Source organism: Notothenia coriiceps, unplaced genomic scaffold (assembly GCF_000735185.1).
Source record: "Notothenia coriiceps isolate Sejong01 unplaced genomic scaffold, NC01 NC01_scaffold00037244, whole genome shotgun sequence".
Taxonomy (NCBI): Eukaryota; Metazoa; Chordata; class Actinopteri; order Perciformes; family Nototheniidae; genus Notothenia; species Notothenia coriiceps.
Genome location: NW_011369945.1, coordinates 23,823,852 through 23,841,249, shown reverse-complemented (window position 1 = coordinate 23,841,249; position 17,398 = coordinate 23,823,852). Strand labels below are relative to the sequence as shown.

Sequence of the window (17,398 nt, the reverse complement as noted above, 5' to 3'; positions counted from 1 at the left end):
GACCTTGTAATTGTTATCATTTAGCATAAGATCATCGTGGAGTTGTTACCTTAATACTAGTCATCTTACCGTACTGTACCTGAATTGCGCTTTACGCACATGATACCAGGGATCATACGAGGTTCAAGAATTTGTCGATCACAGAACGAAAACAAATATAGTACCATATACATAATTTTATGGTAAAACAACAGCCTATCTTTATGTATGGTGTAAATTCTTGTGTATAAAAAGGGGGTCCCGTCAAAATCCCTTAAACAGAACTGATAAATCTGTATATCTGAGTCCTACGTGCGCTTAATGAAGCTAAATAAGCTATAAGCATGTCAAGAGGTATTAGTAAAAAAAAATTAAAGCTAAAATAAATATATATAAATAATAATAAATACAAAAAAAAAAAAGACCGAAAAAACGTTGGTTTTAATAGCTATAAGTAAGCGGTCCGAGAGGGCTAAATGGCTAAAACTAGTACCCCATGTCAAAGATCGTAGGATTATATCTGAGTGTCGTACGAAATTTATTTTCGACATCATTCTTCCCGTAAAGTCAGTTTCAATAGAAGGAGTGTAACTTGTATTAAAAAATAAATCGCTCGATTATATAGTTGCTTACAAGACAAACTCTTTCTACTGACTGTACAATGAGTAAGTATTTTACTGTTCAACATTTATGTAAGAAGTGTTGATCGACAGTCGCTACGCACCTGCGTGTCTGGAGGAAATGTGAACTCAACCTGTCTGACCGAAACAATGTCAGTCTGATATAAAATAATTTTTTCTCATACAGCATCTCTGTATAGTATGTGTATTCACTCTCTGTCCTACACGGCTTGTTGGAGCTCCTGCCCCCCCCTCCCTATGAGCCCACTGCGCTCTGATTGGTCAGCTCGCCCACTCTGTTCTGATGAGTCCACCACCGTTACAGCGGAACATCAGTGATTATGTGTTACAATGGCGTTAGCAACCAGAAAATGACACCAGTAATGACAAACAGATGAGAATGCTGCATGGGGTCTGGGTGCCGTGTTGGCGGGACGTTGAGCGGCTCGCCGCTGTGAGGAGCGGACAGTGTGAGCTGGGTCATTTCCTGGTTGCTGCGTGGGGTCTGTGAGACAGCGAGACATCGCTACAGGGTGTACTTTGAGGGTTTGTGACTTTGCAGACTGTTTACATGCAGAAAAAGCTACATAACACACAAGGGGACGGGTAATAACCGGAAAAGCATGACATGGGACCTTTAAATCCTATATGAATTATACAAACTACATTTCACCTATTTTGCAGTCTTGGCCAGTTAGCTTATTTACACACTTAACCTGTTAGACTAGTCCCTAAACCGTACATATACATTGTTACAATTGATCCTATTTATCAACCATCTTGTTAATTACTTAGTTAATTAAGTGACACATGTTTAGTATATTTTCCAAAATGTGTTGATGTTACTCTGTTCAATCTAATAAATAATGTGTGCACTTGAGTATAATATCTTATACAGTATGTCAAAGAGACATTTGAGAAGCTGTATTTTTTGTAGAACAATATACAGCTTAAATAAAAATGATTAACTGTATCACACCTAGTGTGCAGTGTCTTATTTACACACCTGTCCCTGCCTAAACCTAACTGACTGGAGTCTGAACCACAGACAAATGAAGTCTAGACGACAGCTGCAGCAAACGTGATGAGAGGAATCCTGGTTTACTTAACAGAAATGGAGCCAATTAGACAATGTCCCTACTAAATTACCATATGTAAATGTGTGTCACGAGTTCCTGTTTTACTTTAAATTAAGGAGAAACGCAGCACACTGCAAAAAATAATGCATTGTGCTGTTAATGCGTTATTTAACAACATTCGGTTTATGGCAACGCTTGACTACATGGTTTATTTTTAACCAACTTATCTACAGTATGGTTGCACTGACAAGACACAACGCTCTCATTTAACTTGGGAAGACATTTTTAGAAGTAGCACATTAGCTTAAAGTTAGCCTGCACTTGTTTTAGCTTGTTTATATGTATGCAGTGTCACGCGCTTTACACGTCGACACCAGTCTATGGTCGACACACAGATGGTACAATTTAGGAAGTGTACGTTAAGATAGCGAGCAGACATTAAATATATTCAGTCTTGCAGTTTTCATAGTTCAGCTACATGAATTTGTTATGAACATTACCATTTCTCAGGAGTTGTCCACTTGCGTTTTTTGCAGGTGTCTTCCTCTGGTTCATGCGCAGCTGCGTCTGTGAGGCTGCACAAGTTTCATATGACACAGCTAAAAGAGGTGAAGGAAGTAGGCCTACTCAGATCTTGTTCTTAAGTAAAAGTAGACGACGTACCTGAGTGTAGGAATACTATGTCAGAAGTAAAAGTCCTGCAATCATAGTTACTCAAATGAAAGTACAAAAGTATCATAATCCACTTAAATTACCAAAAGTATACTCATTATGCAGATTAGACAATTTTAGAAAAGTATATTACATGTTTTGATTATAATTATTGATGCATTAAAGTGTTATCAAAGCTGGTAAAGGTGCAGGGTAGCTTGTGAATTTACTCCAGGTGTAACTAAAGACCTGGACAAGACTAAGACCTATCATGCTATATTTGAATAATATAGTGTAGGACCATACCTATATAAGGCATATTTATACTGTTTATTTTTCAAAATACCAAACAGATCATGCATTTTAGCCATTCCTCATTTTGCTCAATTTAACACTTTCTTTGCATGGGCTGATTCTGTGAGAACAGCACCATCTACAGGCCTGGCATATGTACTACAGCGTCTCCAGCGCTTTCGAGCGGCAATGTCCGTGGCTGTCTCCTCCTGATTGGTGGAGTTGGCCCAATAGCCGTAGCGCCACTTCTGTGACGTCACAGAAGTGTTCAAATCTGGATCAGCCTGTATCAGATCCGTTGCAACCCCTTTTTAAGAGATTTGGGTATCGAGGAAAATAGAGAGGGTTGTGTTTTCTGACACTTGGTGAGTTCCCTGGAACACCGGAGACACATATTCATGTATAAAAGACATACAAAAGTGCATTTTGCATGATGGGTCACCTTTAAGTGTTGATTATGTCTCACATTATTTATCCAAATATGTGATATAACTAAAGGTATTTATAAATGTAGTGGAGTAAAAGTACACTATTTACCTCTGAATTGTAGTAGACTAGAAGTACAAACTTGCAAAAATGTAAATACTTAAAGTACAAGTAGGCTGCTCAAAATGTACTTAAGTACAGTACTTGAGTAAATCTCCTTTGTTTTTTACACCACTGCTGAAAAGACTGACGCGAATGCACACGTTGCTTCTTTTTATTTAGTAAATATTATTTACACATTTTCAAGAACACATGCTACAGAGTCTCAGATTTACAGCTTCTAAACAATAAAAACAGCTCTTGAGAACAAAGATACCTGACGACTAAGGAAAACGTCATCCAGGCTTTGAACACTGAGAAAACATTCAAGTTTTTTTCTTTTGATTTATCGTATGTTTTTTAATTTAATTTTTCAACCATTTCTGAACAAGGCCTCTTAAACTATGCAGTAGTGATTGTGCAGCATATTTAATATATTCCTGGTGCTGCTAAAGCTCCCTTTGGTTTGTGCTTCTTTGCAGCGGTGAAATTAGCACCCAAACATGGAAAAGGACCCCAGTGACAACTTCTTTGTAATTTACGATCTAATTTTTTTTACCTGATGTTGTCTACATATCTAATAATGATGTTGCTATACCATCTAATGCAATTTGAGTAGAACCTGGTGCTACAAAGCAGTGCAAGTTTGTAATTTCAAAGTCATTTCAGTATGCATAGTACAAAAAACATTATATGTTAAATTATGCAATAGCTTATATCAATTGCTAGGCCAAAGTTGAATTGCAAGTCATCACACATTTGCTATTTACATGTTTGAGTGACAATCTAATTTCCAATGACCACCCTGTCGAAGCAGTTTGTAATTATGCAGACCCCAAAGTTGGAGATCATTAGCATAAAGCAAAGTTAAAATAATGTAAAAGATTGGAAATCCCTGCAAACATTTCATGAGTAATGTCACAAATTAATGGTTTGTCATTATGTCAGTCTAGTGTTGCCTTCATGGTCAGAGTGTTACATTAGTTTGGTGTTTAAAAAAGGACATAAACCCTCCGCAGTGTTCAAAGTAAAGCACACTCATCGAATTGATCGTACATCGATTCCTTTTACATCCAAATGATGGATTATGTACATTTACAGGTACACACACACAACCTAGAGAGCACCCTGGTAACTGAACACAGAGGACAAAGTAACACTCTCAAAGTAACACTACTTTACATTCAATACCATACACTATACTGTACATTAAGGCATGAGGTGTCGTTGATGCTAAACATCAGCAGAAGACTCATTAAGAAAAGCAATGCACTGAGGAATGAAATGCATGTTTATGAAATGTATCACTTACAGCAGCAAATTATAACAATATATAGACCCTCCTGCTGTTAAACTATAAAAATAAAGTGTATTTTGTGTGACAGTTTTATCATAAGACAATTAAAACATTCTTAATTCGAAAGCTGGCTCTAAATTAAGTTCACCCTTCACTCTAATGTCTGACCATGTGTGCCAAAAATATTTAATCAATCCAGATGTTTAAAATGACAGCTTTTATCTTTAATTAGCTATAGACAACAGTTAATGTAATTGAGAACAATTTAAAGCTACTGCTTGGAGCACTAACACCACTACTCTATATCTTACACTTTAAATGACAAGGAATACACTTCATCTATTTTGGTGAGTCTTGTTCATGCAGTGCAGTTATTAGGAAGAAATATATTTTATGAATTGATTCGTAACACTGAATCATTTTAAACTCTTTGTTGGGCTCTACATTTTGGTAGTCAAAAAACTGTATGGAGAAGTCTAACCAATCATATGCAGGTTTAAAGAAAACCTTTCTTTTAATATATGCTGCCATCAGAATATACTCTTTTGCTTTTAATAACAATGGCATGTTTTATGGATGTGCCGTAAGTCTTTATATTATACATTTGTTCTACTTTATTTTTCACTGTAATCCTAGTTTACTATAAGTCATTTAAACTGCCTGTAATACACCTACATTATATAACCGATGTATCAGGAAGTCAGCACAATGGGAATCCACTTATTTTCAGCAACCGTTTGTAGCTGCACAGTAACTGAATGCAAGTCAAGTCTATATTTAGTATATGTATAACTCAGTGATACTGTACAATTCTGCTCACTGCCTGCAGTGCACAATATTAAATAACAGCACATTTGAGTTATGCAAGTTACTTGCAGTTGGTCTAATATGTTGTACAATTTACAATACTACTCATTACTGAGCACTATGCTTAACACTGCAGAGCATCCTACATTCAGGTATAATCAACAGTAGATGACAATCTTGAACACGTACTGTGAGGTGTGCCAAGCAGGTCAAGAAACATGATTTGTTTTCAAACTCCTCACAACCTCTTTTTTTAAACATTTTAAATATCATGGTTTGGTATCCTCCCAAGTTCCCTTTTTTAAATTTGCAGCAGTGTGTCATGTCACCATACTGTCTTTAGGTGCCGTTCACCAGGATGCTGCCACTGGAGGGTCTTGTGTGTGTCTCTGTGGAGAAGAGTCGGACAAAGTGCTTGGCGTGTGCAGAAGAGTATGGATTACTGCACCATGACATGAGGAAGCCTCCTGCATGCACAAGTCTGACACAGCCAACTGCAGGCATTCAGCGGGCATCCTCTGATCCACTAAGAAAGGAAATCTCCAAAAGCCAAATCACCAGCAGTGACATGTCATACACACCATCACAGAGGGATGATGTACACGATGAACATGTGGTGTTTTCAGCTCCGGAAATGCTGCCATTGGCCCAGAGATGCATTATGTGTTGCTTTCCAGTATGACAGTGATCAAGCTGATGGAATCATTCAATGTGAAACCGAAGAAATGTGTGCTAGAAAGCAGCAGCAAGCATAGGAAATAATAGCGACCTGGTCTGTAATTGCTGGCATTTTACAGAAATGACCTATGCTTGCTTGATTCGGGATCTCTTGTGTCTCAGGACACTGAATCATTCATGTAAACTAAAGCCTCTTTGTTTGACAAGAAGCCACAAATCCCAAGATCACAATACGTGAATGCTGATCTATATTCACCGCATTTTAAGCTGTGCAAGCCGTGCACAAAAATCAGATACAATGACTGTACACAAATGAACAGGAGCAGCTTGCCAGTATTTTTCCTTTATGCTTACACGGTCATAATCAGCATGGTTGGAGTGAATGACTTCAATAATTCATTCCTGTCAGACCATACTATCCTTACATCCTGTTGGTAAGATCATACTATACACATAGTTTGGTAGATTGTACAAACACTTAAGGGCAAAGCGTTATATCGCTGAGACGGAGGAGTTCTGTGTTGGTTTGCTGGTTGTTGCAGCTGATAAGCAGCACTTAGTTATCAGTTCAGGTTGGTTGATGATGGTTATGAACATCTGTGGAAAGTTCTGTGCCACCAGAGTCCTGTTTTCAAACGTAAATCTCAGGTGGTGGAACAGTCAGTATGAGTTGTTATTTGCGCCAGTTACACTGTGCCATTTGTCAACGAGATTCATATCACCGAGTCTAAAAATCTAAAGGAACAAAACTCATTACTTTCACCGCTAGATTGGGCTGACCTTGCAGATCGGGAGGAGTGCTGTTAGACTGCAGCGGCAAACAAACGGGAGGAGAGACTGAGTGCCTGAATAATTGGGGCGTAGCTAGCCAGCAGTGCTTATCTTCTATTAATACTTTTACAACCCGCATCCACACTGATGTACTTCAGAGTGGACCTGGCCTTACCCACGTGGTCAGATGACAGCGGAGGAGCCAGAAGAAGGAGAGTGTGAGTTAGGAGAGGAAGGAACGTTCCAGAAGAGCCACTTGCGTTTACACTGCCGTCTCTGGTACAGGTAGTCCTCCTTGTCGCGCTCTTTGCGGGCTCTTTGGTAGTGGTCGTCCTCTTTCAGGAACCACACTGGTGGCCAGCGATGTTTCTCAAAATATTCTTGGTTGTCTGCATCAGAATACACTGACTTAGGAATCTCAAAAAGATATCTAGGCATTTCAATTGCCCATTTTCAATATCTCATTTACCACAATGGTTAGTCCAACATTGTCAAGAAAACTAATTGCAGCACATGTAAAATAGATCTTATTGATATTTGCATACATCTTACAACAACAATTTTGCTAGAAAGGCATTACAGAGGATACATTTATACATTTATACAAATACTTTTGAACATAAAAAGTAATATATACCTGAGGGTCAAAATGTAATCTAAATGTGTGTTGCCAGATTACATGCATGTTACCTGTAGACTTGGACTTCATCTCTCGGGGAAACTTGCGACAGACACTGTTGTAGTTGGTGCAGATGTGGTGAAGACACCAGCCAGTGAGCTGTTGGGCGCCGTGGAACTGTCAACATACCAATTATTATTATTATTATTCATTTATGTATCTGTACATTTAAGATGGTCTTTGTTAGCTGTATTTAATACATTTCAGGTATTGCTCATCTCTTTATTGCTGCACTGGAGTTTCACCTATACATTACATGTCACTTGTTAGACGCTTTTATTCAAAGCCACTTACATACTCAATACTGTGGGCAATCCCCACAGGAGCAGTTTGTGGTGAAGTGTCTCAGGGACACAACGACATGCTGACTGCAGTGGGGTTTAAACCTTTCGAACACCAACGCTCAACCCACTGCACCACACGCCCGTAGACTTTAACCTTCATACTAACATTAGCATGCTAATTTATTCCCAATAAGTATGTCATATGAGTATATATATGGTTCTTCTATAAGACAATGCTTCAAGATTAGATAGAAATGCACAAAAAACACCTTCTTCAATTGTATGTAATGTTTGTGCTTTAGTGGTGCATATCAAATCAAATAAACATGTGGCTCATGAGCATCTTTGCCAAGATGATAATCAGCTGAAGTGCTGAAGCTAAACTTAAAATACAGCTGAATGATTAAATGAATCATTCAGTGCTGAGCCTGACTCGGTATATCCAAAATGCCCACTGGCCCAAAGATCCTGTGCCATTCATTCTGCCTGAGAGCTGACTTGCACTCTGAGAAACATAGCTTTTTTGGCTCCACCTTTGAGGAGTAAACATTATGCCAACCTTCAGCGCAGCTCTCTCTGAGAAATGCCGTGAATCAAATCCCAATTGGCCAAATAATGATATAAGAGCTTTAAGTGCAGCCTTGTTTCCTGCTGATTGACAGGTCACGCTACCTGGGCCATGTCCAAGTACACCAGCACGTCTCCATCAATGTCAGCCCCAATCATCCCAGCCTCTGTCAAGACTGTAACTGTGTAGAGCTCTGAAAGAAACATGAAAGGCTGGTCACTGTATGCATTACCACAATGGCTTTGTGTAATACAATCCTGAGGGTAATAACTATATCAAATGTACTACCTGTAAGTGCAACCAGGTGGGGGAGGCAAAGACGATTGGCGAGAACAATGAGCTCCATTGCATCCAAGTCAGTCCGAGAACAAAACCGCCCCGTATAGAGATACTCCAGCACGGCCCTCATACAGCTGCGGGTTGTGTTTGGAAACAGCACCTTAGAAACAGGAACATGTGACCCATCCATGACCGAGCATTTTACTGTATTTTGCATTTAATAGGTAACAGAGAATAAATGTAGTTTACACTCTTATATTTATATGATGTAATGGTAATATGTATAACAAAATATAGTTATTTACAAAATCTTGGTTCATTTTTTAATACATGAGCAGTTAGAATAGCCACGAATAAAGAAAGAAAAACATATTGTGTTTACATACAGTATTGGTTGAAAATGAAAAAATATTTTAGGAACCATATGATTTTTGATCATTTGAAATGAACGTGTCTTAACTATCTACAAAGGTAAGTGAAAAATGTTCGTAATATTATTTTATGTTAGGTAGACAAACTGAGCGGACAGAACAACAACATGTTTGCTGACTTAATTGTATTACATCAGACTTGCAATCCTCTAATTGAATTACATTTTGTAAACAGACCAAATACATCACAGGTGCTCTTCATGGGTCAGTAATGATCGCTGCTGGACTGCTGTGTTTTGTCAATCAAGAAATAATTACATTTACATGCTTCAACTTTATAAATCGACTTGCAATAAGAATGCCATGGAAAATTACAAGAAACATGGAAACATTTTCTATCCAGCACTGACTTTGGTCTGTACTCTAGTTCTGTTTGTCTTTTTTCACAGCTGAACAAAGTGATGCATGTTGACTTACCTCTTTTGTGCAGCTCTCCACAAAAGGCCCACCAAACATAGCTGCCATCCAATCACAACTAGAGATGAGCAAAGGTTTGTGGGCCTTGATGGTCCCATCATCTAGCTTGAATACTACATCTGTAATAAAGAGATGAGACAAAGATAACACCTGTGTTCTATTTTAGGCTAAACAAATAAGTGTTAAATATTTCCACTCACCAGAAAAAGTCCCTTTGGCCAAGCACTCTTTGACTCTGTTTGTGCGGCGTACATGGAAGGCTTTGGTGATTTCTTGGTTCATGAAGGCTTCATTGTTTAGTATGTTTGCCACCATCATCCGCAGGTCAAAGACCTCCAGCAGCTCAGCAATGTGTGCAATGTGCATTAGCTCCTTCTCATTCTCGTCCAGCTGACCTGTGTACAGGTAGCGAAGCACTGCTCGGAAAGGCCCGAGCTGCATGGACTGGTCCATGTGCACCACAGTTATGGGCCTGGGGCTGTATGAGACGGGGTCGTCCACCACCTCCTCCTGGATGCTGGCGAAGGCTCGGCTCCACGAAGAGAGGAGTCTGCCCCGTCGCCCTGCGTCGAAATCTTTTAACGTCCCATCACTAGTGCAGGCCCTCAGGTTGGCCCTGTCTCCATCGTCACTGCTTTCGCAAACATCAAAGCTAGCAGCACGCATCAGCAGCTCTCTTCCGGAGAGAGGACCACGAGAGGGCCTTTCAGTCTCCTCACTATGTGCGTCCATGATAAAGAGGTCATAGAACTTTGAAGACGATGTCGACAAGTATATCTTGTGTGCAAAGATTTTCTGTCGCTCCTGCAGGATCAGGATGACGTCAGCACAGTGTGGGTCCTCGAGGAGACCGACCGGATGCTCCTCTGTGGTGGTGGGGGGAGGAGGCACAGTGATTATAGGTGGGGGAGGTTTCGGTGGCAGGAAGGGTGCCTGAAGGAGAGGCCGCTGTACATTTCTCAGGTGGGATTTCCAAAACTGCAGGTGTCGGCGCGAGATGAGCGCAGCTCGGATAGCATTATCAAAGACGTCCTTGACTCCAAATTGAGCAACAACACTAGTTTCATAATATGGCACTCCCAGCTCTTTGGCCACCTCCCGGCCTCTCTCTGGAGCAAGAATCTCATTGGATTTAATGGGTCTGCAAACAAGAACATTTATCAAATACCATTCTGCCATTAAGAAGGGTAGACCTCAAACAATCTCTTAAAAATGAATCCCTCTACCTAGCTAAAGGCCTCCGTGCCCTGTTCACTGCGTCCAGGTCTGCATAGCGCAGGTCCAGCTGACAGCCCACCAAGATGACAGGAGCACGGGGACAGAAGTGCTTGATCTCAGGGTACCACATGGTCTTCACATGGTAAAGAGAGTTGGGGTTGGCAATTGAGAAGCACAATACCACCACATCAGACCTGAAGGAAAGACACGGGACAAATTCACTAAACTCAGGAAGCACCAGAGCACTTAGTGGCAGATTAACATGGAATTTCACAATATCTCACCTTCCGTAAGCGAAACGCCGGTCCTTATGATGGTCTCCAAAAGTATCCCAGAGACGAAGGGACACGCTGACATCATCCACCACATCTCTGGAGCGCTCTAATACCTAATTAGAGATTACACATTCAAGGACTTTTAATCTCTGTAAGTCACTGGTGTGAATGCTAACAGCTTAATGTGCAAATGAGGCGCCTTTAGTATTTTATTCCTTTATAGATTTAGTTTAGTTGAGCAATCAGAGATTTAAATCCTGAAAAAGCACATCCATGCAATCTTATGAGTAATTACTTTGCATACTTACCTCCTGGCATACTCTGTACTGGTCGATGGCCCATACTGTGGGCACATGTGTAGCGAGTAACTGGTACTGAGTCAGCGTAGCATTGCAGGCCCGGGCGCAGATGAGGCGGGTCTTTCCGACTGCATTGTCTCCCACCACAACACACTTGATAGTCTCAACGTTTGGCCTCTCATAGTCCATATCAGAATCTTTCAGCTGGGACCTGTCAAAAAACAAAGGAGGCCAGAAAACCGCATCAGCACCTGAAATCCTAAACTATTGTCCTGAACAGTACAGGAACATGGATCAATATGGATAATAGACACTGTGTCTACTCCTTATGTGCTCCGCTCCTTCTGCCTGCAGAGCTATCAATGGACGGTCCCGTGACTTCCCAGAGCCCATTCACAAGTTCCCTGTCCTGGCTGCTGATATAGAGAAAATTTAAAGGGACAAGCTAAAAAAAAAGAGGCAGATTTTGTATCCATAATGGTTGCAACACGCCCATAGTGTAAAAATAATATGCCATTTTTCCTAATCTTAGTTGAAATATAAAGGAAAGGATGTTCAGCTTTAAAACAACAACCCAATTCAAATAAATAAACTGTTTGGTTTGTCCACTGAGGGTTAATAAAGGCTGATGTAATCCCATCAACCATCTGCAAGCCTAAAATACCTTCCCCTGTGTACGGTTCTTACATAAGAATCCAAACAACCTTACGTTCACCCATCACAGCCCTCATTCATAACCCTAAGTTAAATAAATATGACATTCACAAACTCACTTTCATTTAATGAAATGGAGGAAATAGGTAAACACACACATTTTTGTTGCTGATGATTTAGCTGAACGACTGGTTTCCAAGGGAACTGTAGCCTGTGTCTCTGTGTGTCACAGTTTATATCAAACTGCCCTCAATCCATCACACTGATCATGACATTTTTATCAAAAAAGCTCAAACATCACAGTTACTGTAAAACTGTTTTCATAGGCTAGTGTCATGCTAGTGCTGTTGCTTTTTTTTAGATCCAACATGAGTCACCACAACACACATAACATAAAATTATGTTCACTGTCATGTCATATCATTGACCAGATCTCTGTATACTCTACACATGCATGCTCAACTGTCAGACCACCATCTATGTTTTGTCCTAGCATCTTTCCCTTTGAAAGTCTCCCTCCACTGGGAATACCAGGCTTTTTTCAATGGAGTCATTCACATTTAGTTTTTCAGTTAATGTTACCTTGTTGTGAATGAGGTCAGATGCTTCCTGTGCCTGCCTCCACCCCAAAGGACCTGCTGTAAAGAAATAACTGGCCCACTCCCTGAAGCATCACTTTTGGTCACCTGCACACTACAGATTCCTCTCTAGGATGAAAATCAGGATATAATATGTCTTCTTTCTTGCAGTATTTAGACTATTTTAATGTAGCCTTTCCTTGTATACAACGCCCTATAGATTACTATGGTTTACTAGGATTTCAGCCTGACGGTCATTATGCAGCCATTCATAAAATCAGCCATTCATTGACTGCATAATCTGCAAGCTAGCTGCATTTATTTACAAAACATCTGACCTTAGGCTGGGCGTGCATGACATTATAGAGATACACCGCCTCTAATGTTGCTCATTCATATACCCTTTAAGGTTCGTCTACACTGCGCAACTCCCGAATTAATTCAACATTTTTTATACGGTCAGATACTGAAAATAACCCATCGCCTTAGCACTATCCTCCAGAGTAAAATAGCATTAAATAATATTGCAGCCTCAGTTATCATCCACAGCAAAGATGATAAAAGAATGCATATCCTACCAGAAGGACCGAGCAGTCCCACCACCACCGAGACACTAGTCATGAGGCTGTGCTGCATTACACCTTATGTAACACCCCGTCACTGACTCTTGAGCCTGTTTATCTGGCTCTGCGTTCATTGCATGCAGAAAAACCCCACAGAGATACAAAATAAACCCAGTTTTCCTTTAGCAGAGAATGGGAAGCGTCCCTCTTACCGCAACATAAGGAAGTGAGGCATCGGGTTGGCCGATGAACGAGATGAAAAGGAGGGCTCCATCGGATGCGGCTTGCACCTGTCTGCAGCTCGTATTTAACTTCATCTTAAAGGCAAGGTAAACCAGGCTTGAAAAAGAGGCGGTCGGACCAGCAAACTTCCCCCTGGATCAGCACGATAATTCCAATTGCATTCCTAAAAATACAACGCTGATCTGAAGCCTGTCGGTGCCTAGCAGAGCTGCAGCCCTGCCGTCCTGGATCCACCTCCACTTACTGTAGGCCTCCACATCTAATAATAGACAGGCACCGGCAGGGAAAAAACATTCATTACAAAACACTGATCCACTTTAAAGTCACACAAATCTCGCTCCACTGACCCTCAGTAGCCTGGGTTGACTTGTTTTCCCTCCACCACGTGTTGTTTTGTTTGTTTACCTCTCACTTAAAACTAATATACAATAATTTGCATTTTTTGTAATGTTTTGAGTGTGATCAAATATGCATTATACACCCCTCATGGATTCATACTGGGTTGAAAAACACAGTGCTGCACTACAGACTTATCATTATGTGAAAAGTAGGAGGGCAAGATGAAGTAAATCACTCAGCGTGTGTGTGTGTGTGTGTGTGTGTGTGTGTGTGTGTGTGTGTGTGTGTGTGTGTGTGTGTGTGTGTGTGTGTGTGTGGCATGGGGAGGCTGCATGACACAAATTCTGAAAAAATAAATAAAACAATAACAGGAATCCGATGTCTGACACATAGCTATTTCAATTATTTAAATGGATCCAGTTATTACTGTGTCATTCAAGAGTGCTGCACAAATAAAGATGCATGAGTCATCATAGCTGTTGAGTTTTATATAAATGATGAGCTGTTGCTTGGTACTAATTTTACTCCTTTGGCTGTACCAATCAGTCCCTCTGATGTGTATTTAGTCATAAATTATTCAAACTAAACCTTATTTACAATCATACATTTAGATAATAAACAAGTCTAAAACGTATAAGTGCCATTTTGGATTTACTTTTATTAAGTTCATTTGCTCAATTGAGTGCTGCACTCTAGTGGAAAATATAAAAAACTACTTGTTTAAATGCATAGTAATAATTGAAGTAGAGGCACAGATTTTGACTTCTAATTCCTGTAGATCCAGCTCCAGAAACAATTCATCCTATACTTCCATAGTATCTTTGTCAGACAAGACATGAGAGATAATAATGAAGACATCATCATCCCTTTAATGCAACATTTGTTCTACTGCAGTAGATAGTATAACGTAATTCCTGTTTTGGTAATAAACTTGTTCTCAATACTGAAAAGGTGTGTTTGAAAATAACTCAATGTAATTTTTCAATTATTGAACAGGTACCTGAGTTGAATCTACTTAGTGTGCATTAGATTTAAATGTGTCATGGTTATCACACTTAATCTATAAAGCAATTATTTGCTCAGTGTTCATGATTGTGAGAATAGCTGACAGTGTTGAAACACACAGCAATTGCTCTTGTTGGCAGTTAGATCCCATTTACACGTGAACGTTTGCGTTTACGCACCGTATGTGCGTTTTCAAAAAAGTCTGTTCACGCATTCGGCTCAATTAACGTGTCCGTTCACACGCGACCGCTGGAAACGCTGTAGTACATATGCCGGGCCTGTAAGTGGCGCTGCTGCCGCCACAAAATACACCAAAAGCAGCGAAGAAGACCCCGGAGCATGATTGCCATGGTGGCCCTTCTGTTTATTCTCCGCGGTGGACGGCGTGTGCTCCTGCTAATTCTCTCCGATAGTCCACCAGCAGATGAAAAACACCCACCTCTCCACCTCTTCCAAGGGACGAGGGAACCGTGCGGCAGTTTCCTTTAACATTCTTTTTCGCCGGTGAACATGTGTTTGTCCCAGGAGGACCAAGTGGGTCACATTACATTTGACCTTTATTCTTGCCAATTTTAGAGCACATTTATGTCAAAGTTGTAGTGCTTGTATTGTGGGAGAAATAACTTAAAGGTGGGGTAGGTAAGTTTCAGAAACCGGCTCGAGTGCACTAAAATTTGAAAGTACACAACCAAAAAGAATCCGCCCCTTCCTTCAGACTTCCTTACAGAGCACCTCCTCGAGAGAGCAGGCTGCAGTAACGTTACATATCAGGCAAAGCTAAACACATCTAGGTTAGCAATACTACACAGCCAAAGCAACTCTGGTTTGACTTCTCCTAGTTTCCACTTTCTTTTTGTTCTTAATTTGCTCCGTTACATTTTTTCTTTTGCGACCAGTAGACGATGTTGAACCTAACTCTGCCATGGTGAAACGTGGCCGCCTGTGGCTGGCGAGTCATTGAAGTACTGCTGCAATGCACGCCCAATGACGGCACGCCCAATGAGGGCACGAGATACATTTGTGCGTGCACGAGATGGAAGGCTGACAGACAGGGCGGCAATCCATTGGTTGTAATTTTTACAGTATTACGGGTTCCACAGATGACATTTTTTAATGGATTTTTTGTCAAAGCACTTAAGATATTCATTGCTATCGGGATGTTAAGAGCATTCCATGGAATATAACAAAAAGTGTATCTCGATCCGGTCTCTGAAACTTACCTACCCCACCTTTAAAACAACACAAACATCATTCTAAAAAAATGCATCTACAGATAGCTATTCTGTTACATTTCTATGTCATGGTTGTCTCAGTAGACACAGCATGTTAAATTGATACCAACCAGTTCAGTTATCGTTAAATACACTGTGGTTCTAATGACTTCTTCTCTTTTCTTTTTATGTTAAGTTTGCTTTACTGTAACTCATGTAATGTTCAGTCTGATCCACCAGGTGAGGCTGGCAGTCTAAAAATCCATCAGTCCTCTCTTTAATCTTGAGCCACAACATATACAACATGGCAAAGGGTGGAACAAGTTCCCTTCAAAATAGGAAGAGATGTAAACTAAAATTATGCATTGGACTACAGCACATAAAATGAATGACAAAAGGACATGAAGTATTTGTTTTTCCAAGTGAGGGTCTACTAAGTTTAAAGGAGTCAATGGATATTAAAAAAGAAAAAGTTTGATATGTAGGCTATAAGCTATGTAAATATCAGATGCTTGAATGAGAGAAATCGAAATAAAAATGTAAGAATTTTGGTATTTAGCCTCTTTTCAGTTAACTATGTTGTTTGCACGTTTGTACTGTTATACAAAGCAAAGGTCATTTAGCATACTGCAAAAATCAATTTAGAATTGATTCATTGATCCAAACCAGACATTTTCAAAGGTTGTGGTATGTAGGTGAGGTCTGTGGAAGTGAAAAAGATCACCTTAGTCATGAACCTAAATGTGCATGATTTAGTTAAAGATAGGGTGGGTAAGAATGGAGAAGCCATGCAGCTCGAGTAAGCTAGGATCTGAAAGTACACAACCTTCCTTCAGACTTCCTTACAGAGCCCCTCCTCCAACACACACGAACGCACACATGACCAATGAGGGCACGAGATAAGTTTGTGCACAGATGGAGGGCTGACAGGCAGGTAGGCCATCCAGTTATTTTAGCCGGGCCGGCTCAGATGATTGGTCTAGCTTCTTTACAGCGCCACAGCATTCCACAGATGAAATATTATGTATTATTTATTGTCAAAGCATCTTATGTATTCATTCTATCGGGATCGTCGTAAGAGGCTCCCATGGGATATAACAAAAGTGTTGTCTGCAGATAGAATTCTTATACTTAACCTTTAAGGATCGTACACAGATCAATTTGTGGGAATTTCAATTTTGCCCAACTTTACCAGAGTGAGCTCAACATAAATCAATTGCTTCTATCTGCTTAATAAACCATAACATTTTTGTATACAATTGGTGATTGAGGGAAGAACTGTCGATAGATATCAATAATTATGTGCTAATAGCCATGTCATGTCATGAATTCACGTAGATTAGATGATATAGATGCATTGTCAAAATTGCCCTTATTGCACTACCTAGGGCTATGTAATTTTTCATAATAGTTGATTTCTTTTTGGTTGATAAGCGGAAGCAAAGGCATTTCTTTCTACGAGGCCGCGCCAGCGATACCTCTACACAATGTTAAAAGACCCTGTGGCGGGGCTAAAGTAGTTGCTCCATCGTCTCACAATTCACACCACTGGCCACCGGCCCAATCAAAAGTTAACATTTTATCTTATATTAATATATGCTTCATACTCTCACTGTAATATCAAAATTGATAAATGTGTTAGTGAAATCCAAAA

At 40.1% G+C, this 17,398-nt stretch overlaps 3 protein-coding genes and 2 long non-coding RNA genes across 7 annotated transcripts in view; 2 read left to right on the top strand and 3 right to left on the bottom strand.

The window, feature by feature from the left end:
* trmt61a (tRNA methyltransferase 61A) overlaps positions 1–17,398 on the bottom strand; it is a 735,410-nt gene that overhangs the window by 189,374 nt on the left and 528,638 nt on the right. The window lies entirely within an intron of this gene.
* LOC104965050 (ATP-binding cassette sub-family A member 12) overlaps positions 1–17,398 on the top strand; it is a 134,016-nt gene that overhangs the window by 56,237 nt on the left and 60,381 nt on the right. The window lies entirely within an intron of this gene.
* LOC104965046 (uncharacterized) overlaps positions 68–17,398 on the bottom strand; it is a 21,991-nt gene continuing 4,660 nt past the window's right edge. The window contains exons 2-3 of the long non-coding RNA XR_800503.1: positions 5,621–5,628; positions 68–79 (exon numbers count right to left, since the gene is read on the bottom strand). This is a non-coding gene — a long non-coding RNA (uncharacterized lncRNA). The remainder of the gene's footprint in view (positions 80–5,620; positions 5,629–17,398) is intronic.
* On the bottom strand, positions 6,623–13,385 carry LOC104965044 (rho-related BTB domain-containing protein 2). 3 transcript variants are annotated; one of them, XM_010793985.1, is made up of 10 exons: positions 13,159–13,385; positions 11,161–11,362; positions 10,862–10,965; positions 10,586–10,771; positions 9,560–10,500; positions 9,360–9,478; positions 8,521–8,671; positions 8,337–8,425; positions 7,392–7,497; positions 6,623–7,090 (listed from the first exon to the last, which is right to left on the bottom strand). In XM_010793985.1, the coding sequence occupies exons 1-10, from the start codon at positions 13,218–13,220 to the stop codon at positions 6,885–6,887; spliced, it is 2,166 nt and encodes a 721-aa protein (XP_010792287.1). In that variant the 5' UTR covers positions 13,221–13,385; the 3' UTR covers positions 6,623–6,884. The 3 variants fall into 3 exon arrangements, with proteins under 3 accessions (XP_010792287.1, XP_010792288.1, XP_010792289.1); XM_010793986.1 differs by lacking the exon at positions 13,159–13,385 and adding an exon at positions 12,962–12,977; XM_010793987.1 differs by lacking the exon at positions 13,159–13,385 and adding an exon at positions 12,388–12,530.
* Positions 16,668–17,398, top strand: part of LOC104965045 (uncharacterized) — a 4,197-nt gene continuing 3,466 nt past the window's right edge. Inside the window, exon 1 of the long non-coding RNA XR_800502.1 lies at positions 16,668–16,721. This is a non-coding gene — a long non-coding RNA (uncharacterized lncRNA). The remainder of the gene's footprint in view (positions 16,722–17,398) is intronic.